General features: G+C 39.9%; 1 protein-coding gene across 1 annotated transcript in view; it reads right to left on the reverse strand.

Annotated features, from left to right (window-relative positions):
• VWA3B (von Willebrand factor A domain containing 3B) overlaps window positions 1–19,065 on the reverse strand; it is a 208,443-nt gene that overhangs the window by 68,046 nt on the left and 121,332 nt on the right. Inside the window, exons 13-16 of the mRNA XM_077749344.1 lie at window positions 18,967–19,065; window positions 11,523–11,705; window positions 5,744–5,874; window positions 3,001–3,158 (exon numbers count right to left, since the gene is read on the reverse strand). Of these exons, the coding sequence (XP_077605470.1) occupies window positions 3,001–3,158; window positions 5,744–5,874; window positions 11,523–11,705; window positions 18,967–19,065 (571 nt within the window). The remainder of the gene's footprint in view (window positions 1–3,000; window positions 3,159–5,743; window positions 5,875–11,522; window positions 11,706–18,966) is intronic.

Genomic DNA, 19,065 nt, shown 5'->3' on the forward strand with positions numbered 1-19,065 from the left:
AGTATTAGTGAGGATATGGAGAAAAAGGAAGCCTTGTGCACTGCTGGAAATGCAAACTGATCCAGCCACTGCGGAAAACAGTATGGAGCTTCCTCAAAAAATAAAAAATAATAGAGAGATAGTTACCATATGATCCACTAATTCTACTACTGGGTGTTTACCCAAAGAAAATCAAAACACTAATTTGAAAAGATATGTGCACTCCTATGTTTACTGCAGCATCACAATTGCCAAGATACGGAAACAACCCAAGTGTCCATTAATAGATGAATGGATAAATAAGTGGTACACACACACACACAGAGAAATATTATTCAGCCACAAATAATAATGAAATCTTGCCATTTGCAACAACATGGATGGATCTAGAGAGTATAATCCTAAGTGAGATATGTCAAAGAAAGACATATGATTTCACTTATGTGTGGAATTTAAGAAACAAAACAAATGAACAAAGAAAAAAGGAGAAAACATAAAAACAGACCAAAAAACAGAACTGGTGGTTGCCAGAGGGGAGGTGGGTGGCAAATGGGTGAAATAGGTAGAGGAGATTAAAAGTAAACTTATTGGGGTGCCTGGCTGGTTCAGTTTGACAGAGCATATGACTCTTGATCTTGGAATTGTGGTTTTGAGACCCATGTTGGGTGCAGAGTTTACTTAAAAATAAAATCTTTGGGGTGCCTGGGGAGCTCAGTCAGTTAAGTGCTCGACTCTTGATTTTGGCTCAGGTCATGATCTCATGGTTTCTGAGATGGATCCCTGTGTTGGGATCCATCCAAAATAAATAAGATAAATTTTTTAAAAAGTATACTTGTCATAATGAGTACTGATAAATATGTAGAGTTGTTGAATTGTTATATTGTACACCCAAAACTAATACAATACTATGTTAATTATATTTGAATAATAAAATGATAATAAAATTTCAAATGGATTATGGACTTAAATGTATCATATAAAGCGACTTTTTTAAAAAACTATAGGACAACATTTACAGGGAAAACAGGAATTGAGGCTAAGGAAATAGTTCCTGGATTTGATACGAGAAGCATGATCCATAAAAGGAAAGACTGGTAAACTGAATCTCATCCAAATTAAAAGCTTTTGCTTGGTGAAAGACTCATTAAGAGGATGAAAAGACAAGCTACATCCTGGAAGAAAATATATGCAAGCAACATATTCAAAACAAAGTCCTAGAATCTAGAATGAAGAATTTTCAGTACTTGCCAATAAAAAACAAAACAAATGATCCGTGTAGAAAATGGGTAAGGCACACGCACAGACATTTCATCGGAGAGGATATATAGACCACAAACAAGCACATGAAAAGATGTTCAAAATCATTAGCCATTATGAGGCACCTGGGTGGCTCAGTTAGTTGAGCATTTGACTTCAGCTTAGGTCATGATTTCATGGTTCGTGAGTTCGAGCCCCACCTCAAGCTCTATGCTAACAGCTCAGAGCCTGGAGCCTGCTTTGGATTCTGTGTCTCCCTCTATCTCCGCCCCTCTCAAACTCATGCTCTTTCTCTCTCTCAAAAATACACAAACATTATAAAAAATTAAACAAAACCAAAAAAAACACAGGCTTTCAATTCTAAAATTTGTATGGACCCACAAAAGACCCAAAAGAGCCAAGCAATCTTGAGAAAGGAGAAAAAAGCCAGAGGTATCATGCTCCTTGATGTAAAACTGTTAATAAAACCATAGTAATCAAAATAATATTGTATTAGCATAAAAGCAGACACACAGATCAATAGAACAGAACAAGAGTCCAGAAATAAACCCATGTTTATATGGTTATATGGGTTAATTAATTTATGACAGAGTGGTGTGGTGTGGTTCAGGTGGTTAAGCGTCTGACTTCGGTTCTGGTCATGATCTAGTAATTTGTGAGTTCAAGCCCTGTGTTGGGCTCTGTGCTGACAGATCAGAGCCCGGAGCCTGCTTCAGATTGTGTGTGTGTGTGTGTCTCTCTCTGCCCCTCCCCCACTCGTGCTCTGTCTCTCTTTCTCAAAAATAAACATTAAAAAAGGTTAAAAAAAAAAAAGCAGACTGATGGTTGCCAGTGGTGGGGGATAGGGAAGTAGGCAAAATGGGTAAAGGGAGTCTAAGGATACAACCTCCAGTTATAAAATAAATAAAGTCATGGGGATGTAATGTACAGCATGGTGACTATTGGTAACACTTTACTGCACATTTGAAAATTGATAAGAGTGTAGATCTTAACAGTTCTCATCATGAGAAAAATGTTTTTATAAGTATGGATGGTGATGGATGATAACTAAACTTACTGTGGCAATTTTCAATATATACAAATATCAAATCATTATATTGTACTCCTAAAACCAATATAATGTTATGGGTCAATTACATGTCAATAGAACAAAACAAAACCAAGACATCCACAGGTTTAGGTTCCTTTTGAAATACTATGTAGATTGGGGCACGTGGGTAGCTCAGTCAGTTAAGTGTCTGACTCTTGACTTCTGCTCAGGTCATGATCTCACAGTTCGTGAGATGGGGCCACACAGAGCTCTATGCTGAGCCTGCTTGAGATTCTCTCTCTTCCCCCTCCCCTGCTTGCACGTGTGTGCTCGCTCTCTCTCTCCCTCTCTCACTAAATAAATAAATGTTTAAAAAAAAAGTGTTGGTGTCCTTTAAAAAAATAAAATATTATGTAGATTTAGTTTTGTTCTAAAAATAAATCCTTCTTGGGGCACCTGGGTGGCTTAGTCGGTTAAGCATCCGACTTTCACTTAGGTCATGATCTCGCGGTTCGTGGGTTTGAGCCCCGCGTCGGGCTCTGTGCTGACTGCCAGCTCAGAGCCTGGAGCCTATTTCAGAGTCTGTATCTCCCTCTCTCTCTGATCCTCCCCTGCTCACGCTGTCTCTCTCTCTCTCTCCTAGAAATAAATAAAAATATTATAAAAAATAAATAAATCCTTCTTGCATTGAAGAAAAACTAGTAATGACATTCAAACATTTTGTTCACTGATACCTGCATGGAGGACTTTCCTTTTCTGAATCTTTTGACTTGAAAGGTTCTCTGGTAATTTCAGCATATCTAGGTATGACGTTTTTGTTGATTCCACATCAGAACAAGGTTTTGCACATTTTTCTGGAGTTGAAATCATAGAAGAGATTTCTTTTTGATGCCTGTTTTGATTTAGATAAAAAATAGGCAAAGAAAAAAGGGGAGAGAAACACAAAATTTCCATCAAGAAGGCAGTTAGATCAATACAATCATGTTGAATGCTACCAGCTTAAAGAAGTGGGCCTTGCCTCGTTTGGTGAATATAAGAATAATCTTTTTCCCTGATGCTGAAGAAAGGACAGGGGCCCAGATGTGGAGTCATTAGATATGGTTCACACTGCAGCTCTGTTCTTTCCTGGCTGTGTGACTTGCTGAAGTCCCTCAATCCTCTCTGAACTTCATAACTTTCCTCTTGTATAAACTGTAGGGTAATTTAGCTGTGCACTGACTCCGTGGGACTGATGTGAGAATGAACATGAGGGAAAGCCAGTTGTAAATGAGAAAGCCTTACAGAAACCCATTTCTCTAACCATAGGGTTGAACAGATAGCTCTTATAAAAGTCAGAGAATTTTCTCTGGACCCCCTATGCCAGTACCAGATTACTGCAAACCATTCTGGTGAAGATCTGGACCCAGGAGGGAATCTAGAAATGCCTGAGAACTTTCCCAGATGCACCTTTTCTGAAGCTCTGAACACAGCAGCCACAGAACGTTTCCAGAACAATCTCCTGCTCCAACATGGTAAAGCATGCCCTCTCTCCTTCACCCCCCACCTGCACGCCTGCTTCATAGATCACTCCACAGTGTTCTATAATCTTGTGTGTCTGTATCCCCCACCACACTCTGCATCTTGTGATGGAAGGGGCTGGGCTTATATTCATCTGTGCATCCCAGTTCACCAGGCACATGATCTGTACTTCCATAAATGCTTAAGAAAAGAAGGAAGGGACAGGAGATTTGGAGGCTGAACCATTTTTTCACCCGGTAGAAAGCCAGAACAAGGCAACTTATTTTTGGCTGTAGTTAAGGTCAGTGAATTAACTTTTCCTAATGTTGTTATGTTATAAGGAAGTATAGGAGGATGCTCTCTCTAGAATGAGGCTCTTATTACATGATAGGCATATCCTCATTTAATCTCCCCAACAACCACGTGACTACCATTATTCCCTTGTTGTAGATGAGGAAACTGAGTCTCAGCAGGGTTAAGTAACTTGCCCAAATTTACCCAACATGTAATGGTGGGAAGCCTGGACCAAAATAGTTTTCTGTATGACTCTAGAACATGCCCTATCTACCCCCTAAAAAAGGAATCAAAAAACAAAAATTCATTCACTACTCAATCAATAGCAGATATAGTCAACTGACTAAGCCAGCTTGCAAGCAATAGCTAGTCATTTTGTCTTGAGATTTTTTTAGTTTGGTTAAACAAGGGAAAGAAGATAGTTAAGATACAAAGGGCAATTTACACTGAGGTGCTACCCATTTATTTGACTATTAATTTATTTGTTCAAATTATCTGAATTGAGAAGATGTACCTGAGATCTTTTTTTAAAGTGAAAAGCACTTTAAAAAATAATTCTGTAAAATCTCATTAGATGTCCCAGTATAATATTTACCTCTTTTACTGATTCCATGCTCATGACCTACCTCCAGCCTATATGAATGCTTAATTTGCTAACAGGAAGACAGTGAATATTGACAAAAATGAAATCCTGACTGATAAATGTATTTTCAACTTCTCTGCATTTGCTATCACTCTTTTAAAAAAAAAAAAAAAAAAAAAAAAAAAGACCTCCTCCTGGGGTGCCTGGGTGGCTCCATTGATTAAGCATCTGACTCTTGATTTTGGCTCAGGTCATGATCTCACGGTTCATAAGATCCAGCCTCGCATCAGGATCTATGCTGACAGTGTGGAGCCTGTTTGGGATTCTCTCTCTCCCTCCCTCTCTGCCCCTACCCCACTCATTCTCATTCTTATTCTCACTCTCACTCTCATTCTCTCTCCCTCTTTCTCTCTCTCAAAATAAATAAACAAACAAACAAACATTAAAAAAAGACATCTTCCCAATAGGGTATTGATATGAAGCTGAGATATTTGAATATCTGCACAATGTTAAATTGTATTAATAAGATTTGACACCATTTTTTAATATTAAGGTAGTTTTGATTTTTGTTTAAAAAATTACTAATTAGAGGCATATTAGATTATAGAGTAGAAAAAGACCTGGGAAATTATTTATCCCAAAACCTACACCACAGCCACCATTTTGAAGATGAGGAAATGGAGACTCAGCAGTGGACATTTATGGAGAGAAGTCAGGGATTCGCCAAGATCACACAGAGACCCTTGGGGCTCCTGATCCCTGAGTCAAATCTACATAGCACTCCTGCTGTGCTATGTCACTGCTGGGGTTAGGGGGCCTATCCACACTGGGTGGAGATGAGATGTTAACATTTCTCTCTTAAGTGCCACACAAGGATTTTAGAACTTACATATAAAGGTAAATATGTGGCTTCCTGAAGCCATATATTAGCTTACAAATTAGATTATGAATTCTCTTTCCTTAAAAAAAACTTTTTTCTAACATAATCAGGCTATGTGATTCCTTCCACTAAGAGAAATCCCAAAAGTACTACAGAAAAGAAGATGCAGCAAGGAGAGCGAGGAGAGCATCTGAGGGGGAAAGAGGGGCCCTGGCGTCCTTACCTACTGTCTCCTTCCTTCTCCCCGTTGTACCACCAATCCATGATCAAAGACTCAGAATAAAGGTTTTGTACTTTCTGCAGGTCACTTCGTCCTTGCTCCATTTCCTTAATTAAAAGAGTCAGATCGTCATTCTGCCAAAATGAGAAGTAAATATATTGTGACGAGTTCAGATTTCAAACATTTCTAACAGAAAGCCACCTGTATCAAGAAAAGAATCTAAAGAATTTCGTGTAGTTCTCATATTATTCCTTTGTAATAAACAGCTTTACTGAAGTATAATTCATATAAAATAGACCAAATGCATGTAAAGTGTACCATTGGAATAATTTTGACATTCACACTTGTAAAATCTTCATCGCAATCAAGATAATAGACATATCCATGACCCCCAAAAGTTTTCTCAGGCCCCCTTGTAAATTTGCCATCCCCCTACCCTAAAACCCTTCTCCCTGCAATTCCCAGGCAACTATTCATCTTCTTTCTGACACTATATTGAAACCATATTGAAATTATAGTTTCAATTTTGTAGAATTTTATATAAATGGAATCATATAGTATGTATTCTTTGTCCAACTTCCCTCATTCATCTTTTGAGATTCACCCGTGTTGCAGCATGACTCAAGAGTTCATTCACCTTTATTGCTGAGTAGCATTATAATGCATATTGAATAACTAAATTTAGTCACCTGTTGAGGGACATGCTTGGGCTATTATAAACAAAGCTATGAACATTTGCGTTCAAGTCTATGTATGGACATCTGCTTTTATTTCTCTTGATAAAATATTTATTTTGGTGTGATTCGCATTGCACATTTTATCTTGGTTGATTTCTGGTAGTTTTGGCTTCTTGTTTGTACTTCTTGCACACTTTTCTTGTGTAAGTGCTCCTTTATTTTTTCCCTAAGTGTCAAGTTTATGAGTGCAAAGTTGTTCACTACATGCCTCTTTGGAGTTTACTCATCTTCTTGAATCTGTATGTTTATACCTTTTACCAAATTTGGGCAGCTTTCAGCTATTATTTTTCCATGTGGTCTTTCAGCCCCCCTTTCTTTTTCTCCTCTCTTTGGGAAACTCCGACGATACTAATGTCTCTCATTATCGTCCTATAAGTTCCCATGGTTCTAGTCTTCTGTTATTCAGGTTGGCTGAATTCTATCACCTGACCTCAAGTTCACTGATAACATTAAGTCATCTCCATTCTCACCACTAAGCTCATCCAGTGAGTTTACTTTTTATTGGATCTTTCAGTTCTAGAATATCCACTTGGAAATTTTTATAACTTCTACACCTTTGCTGAGATTTTCTATTTGTTCAGTTCTCTCCAAATAACTTGTAATTAGTTGTTGAAGCATTTTTATAATAGGCTCTTTAAAATCCTTGTCAGGTAATTCCAACATCTGATTCTTCTATCTCAGTGTTGGAATCATATAATGGTCTTTTCTCATTCAAGTTGTGATTTTCTTGGTTCTTGGTATGATAAGTGAGTTTTTTTCACTGTATCTTGAATATTCTGGCTATATTGTATTATAAGACTCTGGGTTCTATTTTAAAACTTTTATTTTAGGGACACCTGGGTGGCTCAATCAGTTAAGCATCTGACTCTTGACTTTGGCTCTGGTGATGATCTCACAGTTTGTGAGTTCAAGCCCTACATTGAGCTCTGTGTTGGCAGTGCAGAGCCTGCTTGGGATTCTCTCTTTCTCCCTCTCTCTCTGCCCTTCCCTCCCTCACTCTCTCTCTCTCAAAGAAATAAACTTAAAAGAATTCAAAGTAAAACTTTCATTTTAGCTCACAGTAACCCTGTTTAAATTTAGCATGTCAGACTTTGTCCTACTTTTGTGGGTTGCTGCTCCAATGGCAGTTTAATTTTCAGAGCCTTTTTGATATTATTTTGGTCTTCTTTATTAATCTGGTGTCACCGGGGCTCCCACTGGTTCCTGCTGGCACTGTCTGAGCAGGCAGAAGGAATTTCCCCTAGTCAGACTGCCAGGTTATTTCTTGGTGCCTCTACTGCTCTCCTCAGGGTGTCCTGTGTCACTGGGTGGAGTAGGAGGGTCTCTGTCCCATAGGAAGAGTTTTCCTGGAATGGACCACTTGCTCTGGCTGGATCACTCTTGCTTGTTCTTCCCACACACTCCGGTGTCTCTGTGCAGAGAAGAATCTCAGGTCTGTTGGGGAAAAGAGGCTTCCCAAACCAGACCACTTATGGTTGTGTCTCTTTGGCTAGTCCTGCCCACTTATCCCAGCGAATCTGTTTTTCTAGTACACTTTTTATATGTTTAGGGACTCTCATGGTTAAATTTCACTTTCATTTGGGCACAACTGTGTATCTGGTGATTTTTTCCCAGTTATTATCATCAAAGCAAGCTGTCAAAGTGTCAGGAGTTCAGCTCTCTTTGTGTGTGAGAGTAATCTCTTTGTTCACAGAGAGAGCCCCTAGGGTAGGGAGTCAGAGTATGGTAGTCTCACATAGCACTGCCTTCTTTGGTCTTGTTGATGCTGGATGGGGCTGGAGGATCAGCTCTCCACTTAGGGAGGACCACAGGGGGGCTACTCCCCTTTCAAGTTTCATTTATTTTTATTCTTTTGGGTGTTACGAGGCTTAGCTCACAGTGGTGCCCCACTGGCACCAAGGATGGGAGGAAAGTCAAGGGCTGCCTATCTCCAAATCACACTTCCTTTTTCATTTTCACTGACGCAGTGTTTATGGAAGCTCATCTCCTCACTGAGTCCCACTCAGATGAGGGCTGTGGTGAAGCACAGCAGTGACTGGACTGTACTCACATGGCCCAAGTCTTAGAGCTGCCTGGTGGGGTAGTCCAGGTTGCCACTGGACTCCATGGTGGGAGAATCAGAGCACTACTGACTGGACAATAAGCTTCCTTCTCAATCCTCTGATACCGCCTGCTTCTGTCTAATGGGGTTTAGAGAATCAGCTTTCCATTCAGCCCTACTCACACTACCCTGGCAGAGAGATCAGAGCATTGCCACCTGCTTGCACCATGTGGGGGACAGAAGATTAGCTTTCTGGTCACCTCTACCGCTGCCACCTGGCAGAGGGATCAGAGCACCATCACTGGCTTCCATGGGTGTGCAGAAGATCAGCTCCCAGTTCAGCTCAAATCTCAGGGAAAGGGGTGAAGTTTTTCCATTGGTGTATGACTAGAGTATGACAGGTACTGCAAATAAGGCTTTCTGTTTTGGTCACCTTCTTCTCAGTCGTTTGGCTAGGGAGAATAAGCTTTTCTTGGGTCTATTTTTGTTTGTTTGTTTTTTTGTTTGTTTGTCTGTGCCTGTTAGAGATTCCAGGTTGGAGGATTCAGTAGTATCCTATCTAGGATATATGGAAAGTATTAACAAATGCCCCAAGACTTAATGCCGTGTCATTCTTTAAGTTCTGAGGTCCCTAGAGATTCTATTTTCTTCTTTTCACCTTTCAGAATGTTCCTATCCTGATTCCAGGATTTTTTTTAGCTATAAGATAGAGGACCTAGAAGGAATGGGGCAACACCATTACTGCTGGAACTACAAGTTTCTCTGGGAATCTATCTTATAATTAGATTTAAGTGACAAGGAAAAAAGCCTTAATTATCTACCCATGTAGTTATCTTTTGCTTTTCAGTCCTAAGTATAGATCTGTATATCCATCCAGTGTAATTTTTCTTCTGCCTAAACTACTCCCTATAACATTTCTCATACTGCAGGTTAAGTGGTGACATATTCTTCTAGTTTTTGTATATCTTTGAAGTTTTTATTCTACTTTCTTTTTTGAAAGTTATTTTCAATGTATAGATTCTATGCTGAGCTTTTTTCTTCTTTCAGTACTTTAAAAATAGCACTCCACTGTCTTTTGACATTCATTGTTTCTGATGAGAAATATGCTGTCATCCTTAACCTGTGTTCCTCTGTAAATAATTTGTCTTCTTTCACCCCATTCTTTTTAGATTTTCTCTTTGTCACTGCTTCTAAGAAGTTTAATTCTGATATAATTTGGTGTGGTTTCTTCATGTTTCTTGTGCTTGGTATTCATTGTGTTTCTTGGATCTGTGGGTTTATAGTTTTTCACCAATTTGAAAATTTTCTGGCACTATTGCTTCAACTACATATTTATTAGACTACTTGAATTTTTCCACAGCTCACTTATGCCCTATTTTCTAGGTTTTTGTTTATTGTTTTAATTATCTTTCACATGGGTACATGTGTTACATTTTGGATAGTTTCTTTTGCTGCCCTACAGTTTACTAATCTTTTGTTCTTCAATGTCTGACCTGCTGTTCCTCCCAGTCCATGTATTTTTCATCTCAAACTTTGTAGTTTACACCTCTAAAAATTTTAATTGTCTTACTTGTATTTTGTTTTTGACCATATCAAATACAGATATAATAATTGTTTTTATGCTCTAATACTAACATCTGAATCAGTGATGCATTTGTTTTAATTTTTCTGTTTGATTTTTCTCCTCCTTACGGACCTGTATTTTCCTGCTTCTTTACATACCTGCTAATATCTGAATTGATGTCAGAAAGTGTCAATTTTACTTTTTTGGGTGATGGATATTTTTGCTTTCTTATAATTATTCTTGGGATTTGTTCAGGGATGCAGTTAAGTACCTTAGAAAGAGATTGATCCTTTCGGGTCTTGCATTTTAAAGATTTTCTAGGCAGAACTGGAACAGCGTTTAGGTTGTTCGCACTCCTGAGGCAAGATCCTTCTTTATATTCTACCCAATGTCCATTGGATTATGAGGTTTTCCAGTCTAGCTGATGTAAGGAGTCACTATTCCCTGCCCTGTGTGAGCTCAGAGAGCTCATTGTTTCCTCCGATCCTTTTGATCCTTGATCCTTTTCGGATGATTCATTCACTAGACTCTAATAGTTTATTCAAATGTAAGCACTGCTCTGGCTTGTGCTTGATTTAAAGTGACTCTGCAGGACAGACAATAAGATAAAATACATTCTCAAAAGGGCATTCTTGAAACGCGTAACCTCAGGCCAAGTCTGGAGTACTGGAGAATAGAATATTATTTAGTTTCTCCCATCAGCCCATTAGAATGAATTGACTTATCATATTGTCACATGGTTATATAGTCTGAGAAGTCAGAAGACAACTACCCACGATATAAATTGTTTTCCACAAATGTCTGTAAACAGCAATAGTTAACAAACTTCAAGTAGGGACCCCTTGGGATGCTTGTTAAAAATACAAATTCATGGGATGCCTGGGTGGCTCAGTCAGTTAAGTGTCTGACACTTGGTTTCGGCTCAGGTTGTGATTCTCATGGTTCATGGGTTCTAGCCCAGTGTCTATATTGACAGTGTGGAGCCTCCTTGGGATTCTCTCCCTCCCTCCCTCTCTCTCTCTCTCAAAATAAACTTTAAAAAATACAGATCCGTAAAGTTTGGCAAAATATTGATAATTATGAATCTGACTGGTGGGTACATGAGTCAGGGGTCTACATATTTTTCTACTTTTGTGTATGTTTGAAACTTTCCATAATAAAAAGCCTAGAAGAAAAACAAACTATATTAATTAAGATTTCTGGACCTCTATGCCTAGAGCCTAATTTAGTAGCTCTGAAGTGTGACCCGAGAAATCTGCATTTTCACAAATGCCTTAGTTCAGATGGTCCTTGGATCACATTTTGCAGCACATGGTTAAGTGATTTCATTTGCTTGACTAAGTTGTCATTGTAGTTGCAGTTTTCTCAACTAAGGTATTATCCATTGGCCTCCAGCCTGCACAGAATGAACACTCTCTTCTCAGTTCATTAAGCTCTTACCTGAATAGCCTCTGGAGGGTACAGATCCTTGCAGCCAAAGTTACAAAGGTGGAACTCTCCTCCAGTCAAAGAAGCAAGCTCTTTCAAAAATTCATTTGCAATCTCATCATTGTAATTGAAGGAGATGGTGTAAATGGGAATTTTCTGAAAAACTCTGACTTGGTTTAAAACCAATTCAGGGGGCTGAAATAATATATTTTGAGGGGGAAAAAGGGGGATGGAAAGGGAGGAAAAGAAAGAAAAAAATTAAATGTGCAAGTCCTTAGTATGTGCTACAGACAGTGAGATTCTTAACTTGTAATTCCTTATACAGTAATGAGTAACTTCTTGGAAAGGTGTCAATTCAATTCAATAAACGAAGCAAACATTGCCAGATGGTGAGAGTCTTCATACTCTCAGTGACTCAGCCATTGCCTCTGAGGGCTCACAATCTGGTGGAGAAAAGAATCTGGAAGAAATATGTGACTAACCCTATCACTCAATTTTAGGTGACCTAAGCCTAGAGCTCATGCTTTTAAAGTGTTGGACAGGGACGTCTGGGTGGCTCAGTTGGTTGAGTGTTGGTCTGAATTCAGCTCAGGTCATGGATCTCACAGTCCGTGAGTTCGAGCCCCACATTGGACTCTGTGCTGACAGCTCAGAGCCTGGAGCTACTTCAGATTCTGTGTCTCCCTCTCTGTGTGTGTCCCCCCCCCACTTATGGTTTGTCTGTCTCTCTCTCTCTCTCTCAAAAATAAATAAACATTAAAAAGTTAAAAAAAAAAAAGAAACACAGGAAACTATAAATAACCTTAACATATTTAAAAAAATAACAATAAAGTGCTGGGCTATACTTTCAAGCACTGAAAGTATTGGGGTAGAACATCCTGGCTATTGGGATTCTACAGAGTGAGGCCACTGGATCTCAAGGTGGCTTCCAAAGCAACTACTCCAAAAGAGCAATTTTCCAGCATCAGAAAGGTCATGGTCAATGAGTTTCCTGCAGAGTGAAAGAAGAGATGGTTACTGAGGGTCCTTGCATGTGCTAGGCACTCTGTGGGAGCATAACATGCCCGCCAGTCCTCACAGTCATCCTCTGAGGCAGTGTTGGAAAGACCGATAGTTGCCTACTAATATCAAATCCTCTCATCTTTTTTTACTGGCAGAGCCCTGGTTTTCTTTTCATGACAGTAATGTGCCCAGTTAAAAAACAAACAAATAAGCAAACAACCATATACACATAAGAACTCATCTTCTGACATGATTTTGCAGCTAGAATGGGCAATGTGACCCAGTTCTGTCCATTGAGATACAGGTGGAAGTCCCAAGGGAAAGATTCCTTTTCTCTGATAAAAAGGTAAAGATTTAAGAAGAAGAAGAACAACAACAACATCAACAACAACACTAATGTCCTTCCCCTTCCCATCCGCACCGCCTGGAAAATGGACACTCCTTGGAGACAGGGCAGCCATCTTACAACCATGAGGTGGAAATCATAAACAAAGAATGGTAGAGAATGAACATAAAAAGAAGCCTGTTTTCTTGAAGACATCCTTGAGCAGCTGTAGAATCTAGACTGCCTACCTCTGAGTTTCTTATCCATAGGAACATAAATCTCTCCATTGTTATAGTCATTTGTCTGCTCCTATTCTTTTCTTCCCAGTAATATGAAACCTTAATTGACCCAGTGGGTATGGGCTCCATAGACAAAGGAGAAACAGAGACTCAGAAGGATTAGATTTCCTAGGGTCATCAAGCTCTTACATGGTAAGACTGGAATTCAAAGCCAATTTTTGGTATTAGAAGCAATGCCAGACTGTTTACTCCCCTCATTTGCAATAAAACTGTCTCTTGGTAAGGATCGACTCTCAAGTAATGTTAATGTTATCTGACTCTCAGGAAAGATTAACTAATGAATTCCTGTCATCTTTCTACCACCACCACCACCACCACGGCCCAGCTGAGAATCTTCAGAAACTGCCTCTGATTGTCCTGCTCCCACTTCCTCTGTGTTTCTCAGTGCCAGAAGTCCCTCTTTGATTGACCCAACTTGCTGGCTCCTTTAGCCAGTTTCTAGTCTCTACTTCTAGTTCCTATCATTTGGCCTTTAACCCTTTCTATATTTGTTTTATGAGCCTTGGAAATGCAGAGTGATAAGGGAGAGAGGGTTCTGGACACACACTGACTGGCCTTGTGCAGCTCACATACCACCCAGGGACGTGGCTGGTTAAGTGATCCCCCAGGGTCTGGCCTCATTCCAGCCACCACTTACACACTGCCTCAGTCTGGGTCTGGCTCCAGCATTGAGTCTGCCCCTGCTCATAAACCTACCTCTACCTCTTATCCCTTTTTCTCTCCTCGCCCTTCTGACCATCAGCTGCTTTCCTAACCAAACTGCAAACCTAACTGAGCTGACCTCATCCTTCTTGTCAACTGCAAGCACAGAGCAAAGCCCTCTCTGCTGCTTCCCCTTCCTTCGGCCAGCCTACCTTCCATTTCTCAGTACCTAACATATACAAAGCACTAAGAGCTCTGCTTGTGCTCTCTGCCTGCATCCTCCCTACAACCCACTGAGGTGGGCACTATCATTATCCTTGTTTCTTACCAGGGACCCCTGGCCACTACCCCTGATACCAGACTGGATATACTAGACCTAAATTCTGTTAATTTTATAGGGTTTTAGCCAAGAACTATTCCTGTATTGACTTATAGCTGATATATTTGGGAAGGGAAAGCAATTAACATTGACTTAGTACTTGTTGTGGGTGCCAGGTACTGGGGGTAGCACTTTCATCTTTTCATATGCTACCTGACATTTTCATATATTTATTTGCTCATTGCCTATTTCCGTATAAAACATAAGCTTCACTGAAGACAAGTTCATCTTGCTTACCACCATATCCCAGACTGATAGCAGTGCCTGGCATATAAAAGGTACTCAGTAAATATCTGAGGAATGCATTCATGGGAACATCATCTCATCTACTGATGAGTAGGGAGTATTAGTTCTAAGCCACAGATGAGGAAATTCACAGTAGAGGACTTGCCCAAGTTCATTCAGATGGGCAGTGCTGGGGATGAGCTTCGAACCCTGGTCTCTAGCTCCAAAGCCATTTCTGTCATTCCATACAGCTAAAGAGCACAGGGATGAGAAAGTCTGTTAGTGTATTATGAACCCCTCACCTGCACCCAGCCTCAGACAGTGTTTGCTAAACTGGCATGATGTTTTAGGACCTGGTGCAGTGTGGTGTTGGGAGAGCTGGCCGAGGGTGTGGGAGCACCCGAACTGCAGAAGTAGCTCTGTCCCTGCAATGGAAAGTAGCCACTCCCGACCTCCTGCCTGCACCCCACCCAAGGATTCCTTTCCCTGGTTTATGTTCTCACAGCTTTGAAGAGAAGACTCAGAACATGGAAGTAAACCTTTCACCACAGCAGCCTGACTGACCCTGACTCCTTCTAGACACTTATTCTAGTTGCTCTGCATCTGAGAAAGTAGTGGGCCCTTTCCCTGTGGAACCCCTGTATGATACTGAGGAAGCCTTTTGCTTCCTCCTTCATATGTTCCCCATGGAGGTCCCTTAAGTCCCTAAATGAGGGCAAGCAGCATACCTGAGAGACTTTCCCCAGTTCTCTCTTCTCTGAGTCTAACTGCAGCCAGATGACCCTTTCACTACAAATGTCAGCTTGGGGTAGCAAGAAAGGCAAGGATCAGTTCTCCTAACTGCCTGAAGGAGGTTTGGCTGTGCAGGTAACTCACTCCGTGCCTTCTCTATGTCCCCACCCCTTGTATACCTCATATTAGGCTTTACCCATGTGTTTTTGTTTGGAATGGTACAGAAGCCTTCCTCACTCCCATTTTCTTGATTCCTGCCAGGGTATGTCCCTAACTTCAAAGAAGTCCCAAAATGATGGCGGCCAAAGATGTGCTGGGCTGCTGTTGGCAGAGGCCCTGCAGTGTCCATTTGCACCTAGAGATGCCCATCAAAAGACACCTATCAATTCCATTTTAATGAAGACTAATATTACTAGAATTCTTTTCACTTGATTAAGTTAAGACTTCTCTTGCTGTATAATTCTTCTCTGGACATTTAACAAACAAGCAGTAAGCTGGAATCTATGGAATTAAATCCTGAATAGCATCTCAGTGTGTTCTTTCAAGCAGAAAATTCTGCTGAGTATCAGGAATATAGCACTGGCCTTACATATTCAGGTCCTACAAAGTCCGTGAATATTCAAAAAGAAATGGAAATTGAGTGATACATCTTAATGTCCTCAACACAGAACATGAATATTAAATATTAATTTGCTTTTTTGAGAGAATCTGAGGGATAATGCAAAAGAAATAGACTGCATGTGAGGGAAAAGAAGATAGGAACATAAAATATCTAACTAGGAGTTTATAAATTACTATTTGGATAGCCAGTATATTTCTAATTCCAATGATCATCCATATCCCTAGTTATTCATCTTTACGTGGTCCACAGACTCTGTGGTGAAACCTAGAGATCTTCTCCCCAAAAAAAATGTATGAGTACATTTTGCATATATTCCCAGGAGATTCCAGACTCTCAGAAGTACATGGTAGACTGTAGGTCAAGAATCCTTCTATGGCCAACGTGGTGACCCATAGAACAAGAATCCTTCCCAATATGGTGGACCATAGAACAAGAATCCTTGCCAATTCGGTGGACTATAGAACAAGATCCTTCCCAATATGATGCTAGCGGGAGTGTTACTTGGTCCATCCTATCTGGGAGATATTTGGCAGTATCTATCGAAACATAGACCTTTGGATTGAGTCTACTTTTCAGAATTTATGCTACAGATATGCATATGCAAAACACATTGCATAGTTACTTTTGCAGCATTGTGTATAATAGAAAGACTGAAAACAACCTCAATGTCCATCTCCAGGATACATGGCTAAATAGCCATGTGATGGCATACTAGGCAGCTATAAAAAATGAGGAAGCTCTTTATGATAGTAAGCAATTTCCAAGGCATATTGTTTTATATAAAGGTGCAGGACATACTACATTTTATGTATTTATAAAAGGAAGTAAATAGAAATACATTTCTGCTTGCATAGCAAGCTCTGAACAAGATACAAGAAATTGGTAACATATTTTGCCTCTTAGCTAGTGAACAGGAGGTAGGAAGAATTTTCTCTGTATACTCTTTATATCTTTGTAATTTATACCATGTGAATGCATTACTAATCAAAATGAAATAAAAATTAATTTCCAAGGTAGCAATTACATTAAATTTATATAATGGAATATAATGGAGTCATTGTGAATGATGTTTTGGAAGAATATCTCATTACTTGCCATAAAATGCATATATTAGATGAAACAAAGAAAAACACAAAATTGAATTATGACTGAGTTAAATTTTCTTCTTTTTTATGCTTATATGCTTATCTACATTTTCTAAATTGCCTATAGTGCAAACAGTAAAATCAGTAAGTTTATTAAAAAGGAAAAGATCCCTTGTCTGGATGACTTTCAAATCAGAATCTCTAGCCTCCACCTTCCTCAAACACCACCCCCATATTTCTAGGGGCTTCTGAATATCCATGGACTACAGATGCTCGAACTCAGCTTCCTCCATCAGCAACTCCCAAGCTTCCTTCTTCTTTACATTTAAATTTAAATCAGTTACTAACATAATCATTATAAACCAGAAATTAGTAATTGTGATTCCTTTCTCCTTTGGTTCTATCTTCTCCTCACTCTGTCCTCCTCTGCTCCCAAACTGGTCACCACATCCTTTGATGCTACTTCTATTATCTCATTTCTGAGGAGAGTCCTCTCCTCTCCACTTTGGTTTCCTACTTTGGTTTCCCTCACCAGCTCCCATTTAGATTTACTCTTTCCCTTGTACTGTTGAGGCACATTTCTGAAGTACAGGTGAATGGGATCACCTGCCCCACTACAGTCTCTACTGCAGTAAAGCCCACTCATTGTTTACAGTGGTCATCAAGAACCTTTACAATCTTCCTCAACCAAACTTTCCAGTCTCAGCCCAGACATTCTTCCATCATTGTCCCTGCTCTCAGATTGTTTCTCTGGGAAGCCCACATACTTCCACACTTCTATTCCTTCTGCCCAGGATATCAATAATCTCCTCTGTTTAGAAGATTCCTTCCCCTGGAGCACCTGGGTGGCTCAGTTGGTTAAGCATCTGACTTCTACTCAGGTCATGATCTTGCAGTTTGTGAGTTGGAGCCTCCAGCTCAGAGCCTGGAGCCTGCTTCAGATTCTATGTCTCCCTCTCTCTCTGTCCCTACCCAGCTCTCTCTCTCTCTCTGGCTCTCTCTCTCTTTCAAAAATCAACAAACATAAAAAATAATTTAAAAGAAAACTCCTTCTCCTCTTTCCAGACACCGCTCAAATGCCCCCTCCTCAATGGACCCTTTCCCAGCCTTCTCTCCATCTTGTACAGCAGAACTCATCATTCCATTCGCAGACATCTCACTGCACCAACAATCCCACACCCTGTGTCATATTACAGTTAACCATACATGTCCGGCACACCTCCAAAGTGTAAGTGCCCCTAAGGCAGGGGTAAGATATTATTCATCTTTGTAGTCCCAAACCTTTGCACCACACATGGACCATAAGCAAAGCACAATAAATTGCTTTTAAATAGAAAGCATAATGAAGTTGATTGGAAAATCATTCAAAATAAAATTTCACTTTACACATAACTTCTCTGCCATAAATCTAATGCTGTGATAAAATCCAGTTGCTTTACTATTTAAGCCCCGGACCACTTGATGTAGGATATTTTACAATATTTGCCTAGCACTCTTCAGATGCAGATACCTCACAATGAAGGATAGAAGTTGATACTAATTCACTTCAGCGGTTAATTTACATTGTACTGGCCTGCAAATCCGTATGTTTATTTAATGCCCAGAGCATTAGTCTTTCATTCACAAAGCTCAAAAGAAGATGAACAGACTCCACTAAAACTTTTCAAATATTTTCCAGTCAGGCTAAGCAAAACAAAGAACATTTCACTAGAAAGGCATGCTTTTGTTTAAGTGATTACTAAGTTAAAATTAGGGGTAAAACCAAGGACATTGTGTAGTGACATGTTTAGATTTGGAGCCCCCAAAGGAAAAAAAATAAAAAAGAATCTCCTTACTCTTAGTTTGTAATAAAATATAAACCAGTCCTCAATGGAAGGTGGATATCTCCTTTCATGGGTTTGCTCTCCAGGCCTGCGGGTGTGTGGCACATTAACCAGAGAACATTTGCTGTCACATAAATTCTCCTCTGCATTTCAGCAGACAAAAGAATTCCTCAGTGTATTTTCTCACCTCAGTTCTGGGTCCCTAAGCCAAGGAACCATCTCTCAACAGCTTTTCAATGGCAGTTGAAAGGGTCCCTCAAACCCATTCTCAGCATTCAAAGGGTACTGGTGAATCCATTTTGTCCCCAACTTTGGTAAGTACCTGATCAGGTCTCCCATCTGTCAAAAGGTAGATTACTTGTGTTTCTTCATCAGCAAAAGCAATTTGCAGAGCATTTAGGGTGTTTGTGGAACTTCCAAT

This window comes from Crocuta crocuta, unplaced genomic scaffold (genome assembly GCF_008692635.1).
Source record: "Crocuta crocuta isolate KB4526 unplaced genomic scaffold, BGI_CrCroc_1.0 scaffold118, whole genome shotgun sequence".
Lineage (NCBI taxonomy): Eukaryota > Metazoa > Chordata > Mammalia > Carnivora > Hyaenidae > Crocuta > Crocuta crocuta.